Raw genomic sequence first — 5,057 nt, 5'->3', positions numbered from 1 at the left:
TGTGTGTGTGTGTGTGTGTGTGTGTGTGTGTGTGTGTGTGTAAATGATGTTTAATCATTACATATATTTAATCATTAGTTGAATAATTTCATTACTGGTAATAAGTAAGTTTCAGGTTTGAACATCCAAAGGCTAATTACAATGGTGGTGGAATGTACCTTAATACATGTATCCAAGTGCAGTACAATTTTAATGTACTAGTAGTAAGTAGTAGTAGTCAGTTATTTCCATTTAAGGCTGTTTAAGATGTTCTACGTTACTATATTTCAGAGGGACAAACTGTACTTTTTACTCCATTTCATTTGAAAACTTCACTTTACATATATACAAAATGTATAATGATCTAAAAATGTGACACATTACAATAGATTAATCTACCCAACAGTAAATACATTTTTAATCAAATTAAATTTACTCCACTTCAACCAAACACCACAGTGAGATACTACAGTAAAAAATCATTAATAAACAATGTGACATAATCTAACACTGTCTGGGGACATTTTCATACACAATTAGTACTATCACTTTTGATACCTACAATGGTGGAATGTAACTACAGCACAGTACATTTCCTCAGGTACTGTACTTAGAAACACAGTTGAGGTACTTTACTTTACTTAAGTATTTCAATGTTATGCCTTAATGTATACTTATATTACAATTAACAGGAAAATGTTATACTTTGTAGGTACTTTTACTTATCTAAAATTCTGAGTGCTGAACCGTTTTGTGTACTATTGTATGTAAGTAAATAATCTGTTTCTATTATCTGTTGCACTAATGTCATATGTATATTAATTTATTAAATATGAAGTGATGCACTTTGAGTAACGTTATTTCCTGAAAGGTAACAATTTGATCCTTGTACACTAAATAGAGTCTTTGCTGACAATATATATTTTTTAAAACAGTTCCTCTCTGAGATTTCCTGCCTTTTTTTTAAAAAGATGACTTACAAGACGTGCCATGTCTGCTGTATTTATAGATCCTGCTCTGCCTGCTCCTGCTGTCAGCATACAGTTTTGTTAATGACTGCTTCACATGGTTTCATGTCTTCTCCCTTCCTAGCAATAATGACTCTGCAAATGAAGGACATCCAGAACATAAAGTGGAGAAATAAAATGAGGAGTCCAGACAGAGAGCTGATAAGCAAAAGAGTGAGAGAGAGAAAGAGAGAGCAAGAGAGAGAGAGAGAGAGAGAGACAGGAAACAGGAAAGAGATTTCAGTCCAGAGCTTTGCAGATACCTTCCCTGCTGTCCTCAGCAGAAAGCAAGATGCAATTAACAGGAAAAAGATGCCATTGATTTCTCTCTCCTCTCCCTCCGCCTTCTGTTTATCTCTCTCTCGCTCTCTCTCGATCTCTCTCTCTCTCTCTCTCTCACTGACTCCCCAGAGATCCCTCTACTGTCACTGTTTTGTTCTATTCATTTGCCATACCTATGCTAATGTATAATCCATGCTTGGAATAATCAGTCTGTAGGAGTTAAAGCATAACCTGATCCAAAGCAAAACTCTTCTCTGTACCGCATGGAAATTGGAAATGATATATGCACTCATTTATATCTGAAACACATAATAAAATGTAATGGAGTAGATGGATTTAGATTAGATTAGATTAGATTCAACTTTATTGTCATTACACATGTACAGGTAAGGCAACGAATGCAGTTTGGTCTAACCAGAAGTGCAATAGCAGTAAGTGCAGGATATACAATGGTTCCGTAATGCAAGACATGGATATGTAATGAATAATATAGAAAAGAATACTATTATAACAGGTTTTACAGATGGGTTTGTCCTATGAATACAAAATATGATAACAGGTATGTGAGCAAGATTTACAGCTAGGAATTTGGTGATATTACTATATTGCAAATTTTTTACAGATATGTGCAAACAGCATAATATACTAATGAAATAGGTAAAGTTTGGGCGAAACTATCCGAATTAAAGTGCGGTGGAAGAATTATATTACAGTTAAAGTACGGTATGCGGATGTAAATGTAAACAATTGGTACTGTAAAATAATAACACAGCAGTGCAATGAAATGTAAGTAGTGCAAAAATTAAGTAGTGCAAAAGATGCAGATGTAAACAGTCGTTACTATAGTAACAGTCAGCAGTGCAGATGAACTTATAATATTGCAGATAACAAAATGGAGGCAGTGTGAGGAGGGAGGAGAGTCTGTCATTATATGAGGGGAGTGGGATCAATGAGGATTAGAGTTCAATAAGACAGCTCTGGGGAAAAAACTGTTCTTTAGTCTGCTGGTCCTGGTCCGGAGGACCCTGAGACGCCTGCCGGAGGGGAGAGAAAACAGTCTGTGGGCTGGTGAGGGAGTCCTTCAGGATGCTGCGAGCTCGATGCAGACAGCGTTTCCTCTGGATGTGCTCGATGGCGGGCATGGAGTCCCGGTGATGCGCTGGGCGGTTTTCACCACCCGCTGCAGTGCCTTGCGCTCTGCAACAGAACAGCTCCCATACCACACTGTGCACAGTTTGTCAGGATGCTTTCTATTGCACAGCGATAGAAGTTCACCAGGATAGTTGAGGAAAGCTGATTCTTCCTCAGTGTCCTCAGGAGAGAGGCGCTGGTGAGCCTTCTTGACCAGGCAGGAGGTGTTGTTTGCCAGGACATGTCCGCCGAGATGTGGATCCCCAAAACTTGAAACTGGAGACACGCTCAACAGCCATTCCATCGATGTGGATGGTGTCGTGTGCCTCTTGGCTCCTTTCTGAAGTCCACGATGAGCTCCTTGGTTTTGGTGGTGTTGAGGAGCGGTTATTTTCAGTGCACCATGTGGCCAGGTGCTGGATCTCTTCCCTGTAGGCAGTCCATCGTTGTTGCTGATGAACCAATCACCGTAGTGTCGTCCGCAAACTTGATATGGAATTAGATTCGTACACAGGCTTGCAGTCGAGGTGAAGAGGAGTAGAGAAACGGGCTCACACACAGCCCTGTGGTACACCAGTGTTGAGTGTGATGGACGTGGAGCAGTTGGAGCCTGATCGAACATTCTGGGGTCTTGTGGTAAGAAAGCCAAATCAATTGCACGTGGAGGTGTTGATGCCCAGGTCTCCAAGTTTGGCTATTTATGGATTTCATCTTAGGCAGGGTGTCTTCGTGGCAAAATGGACGTTGGTAGATTAATTTAAGTGGAAATCTGGATGCATGGTCAAGCCTGTGGGTAGCTGTACACTGGAGAGACTTTTTTTGGGGGGTGATTTTTTAGAATAATAACAAACAAAAAAGAAAGAAAATCCCCAATGAAACCTCTATTTTTATGTAACTCATTCTCATTCCGATGCTCTTAATCCTGCAAGCTCCCCTTTCCCTCACTATATCTCTATTTGTGTGTGTCCATTCAGCACGTTCCAAGAGCATGGTGCTTGGAGAGTTGTCTCGGGTGTCCAGGCCCTGCTCTCCTCTGGATCAGGAGAAAGCACTTAAAGCAGGCTGGCTGAGAAGACAACGGAGCATCATGAAAAACTGGCAACTGCGTTGGTTTGTCCTGAGGACTGAAGCTTTGTATTTCTACAAGGACCAGGATGAAACCAAGGCACAGGTGACACTCATTCAAGACAGTTACCTTATGTCACCTGTTGTCCCAAGAGGCTGCAATGCTGTGTGTTTGGATTATTCCATTTCAAAGCCTGATAAATATTGAAGCTTCATGAATTTATCTGATTAGTATTTTTTTCCCCCAGGGCCAGGCGATCTATTGTGTGTTCTTCTCTGACTCAGAAAATAGCTCATTGATTCTTTTAAATCAAGCAGCAAAACACATGTTGTATCCCTCAAGTAAAACTTTTAAGTAAAAAAAAGTTAAACACTTTTTTTGTATCATGTGACCGTGCTTTTTAAAGCTGCATGCTCTTCTCTTATATTTTTGTGTCAAAGTATAGCTGGATACATATTTACATTCCACCCTCTCCATTAAAGTTGTAGTGTGACACACACACTGATAATATGGTAACTAGCTGCCCTGTGGTTCTGTTGTAAGCACTTAATAGGTGACTTTTGCTCCTCTCTATGTTGGAGGGATCGGAAATGCACAGTACAGAAAGCACCAGAGGGATAAATGGATGAAGAGATGTTTCCCTGAGTCACCCCTCCCTCCATCATCATTACCTCCCTCTGCTGGACGGATGCCCAGAGCTCAATGTACTCAGAACTCTACAATGTTCAACATGAACCACACATCCAAGTCCAGAACCCCTAATTGATTTCTCGTTTGGCCCTTGAATACCGTTGATACACGTGTTTTCCTCCCCTGTCAGTCCATCTTTCCATCTGCCAATCTCACGCCTTCCTCTCCTTTCTCCTACAGGGTTGTATTCCTCTTCAGGGTAGTCAGGTCAATGAGCTGCCTGCCAATCAGGACGAGCCTGGACGTCACCCTTTTGAAATTGTTCCAGGTGAGTTGGCATGGTGAGAACTCTGTGGAAGTGAATAAGTAAGTGAGTCCATCTGTTTAGTACCAAGTGTCAAACCTTTTGTATCTGAAATTTAATGTTACACTAAATCCTGAGGTATGATGAAGCAAATCTGATATACAGTAATACCCAAAACTTAAATATTTTAGTTTTTATTGTTCAGAAGGTGATGAAACCCCAAATCGTGCAACATCAGTGCATATAACACAACCACTAGAACTTAAACCTAATATCAGGTTTGCTGTAAATTGCAGAAAGTATCTCTCCATCTTGCTTTAACTTGTCATACTGTATACAGCAGGTCATATTCTATGTGTACACATGCATGTGTTGATCTAGAAGAATCAGAGTGATGGATTGAAAACAGAAGTAACTTAATAGCTACATATGAATCACAATCCGTAACGCATGCATGAAATATGCAGAACAGCAGAAAGGATGCGATTTCCACGACCATATGTATGAGGGTTCAACAACGGCTCATTCATCTCTGCTTTTGACAGCATGGGGTTGGCTTGATTACAGTCAGAGGACAGTGGACAGTATGTACAACAAATCAGGAAGGCCTGCTTGGATGGAAGAAAGAAAGAAAGAAAGAAAGAAAGAAAGAAAGAAA

The 5,057-nt window shown here is 40.3% G+C and overlaps 1 protein-coding gene across 5 annotated transcripts in view; it reads left to right on the top strand.

Annotated features, from left to right (window-relative positions):
• Positions 1-5,057, top strand: part of arhgap22a (Rho GTPase activating protein 22a) — a 14,039-nt gene that overhangs the window by 3,588 nt on the left and 5,394 nt on the right. For all 5 annotated transcript variants that reach the window (XM_032541616.1, XM_032541615.1, XM_032541619.1 and 2 more), the window contains 2 exons: positions 3,374-3,570; positions 4,336-4,423. In XM_032541616.1, the coding sequence (XP_032397507.1) occupies positions 3,374-3,570; positions 4,336-4,423 (285 nt within the window). The remainder of the gene's footprint in view (positions 1-3,373; positions 3,571-4,335; positions 4,424-5,057) is intronic.

The sequence above is a fragment of the Etheostoma spectabile genome, chromosome 17 (assembly GCF_008692095.1).
Source record: "Etheostoma spectabile isolate EspeVRDwgs_2016 chromosome 17, UIUC_Espe_1.0, whole genome shotgun sequence".
Taxonomy (NCBI): domain Eukaryota; kingdom Metazoa; phylum Chordata; class Actinopteri; order Perciformes; family Percidae; genus Etheostoma; species Etheostoma spectabile.
This window is presented reverse-complemented; position numbering and strand designations above follow the sequence as displayed.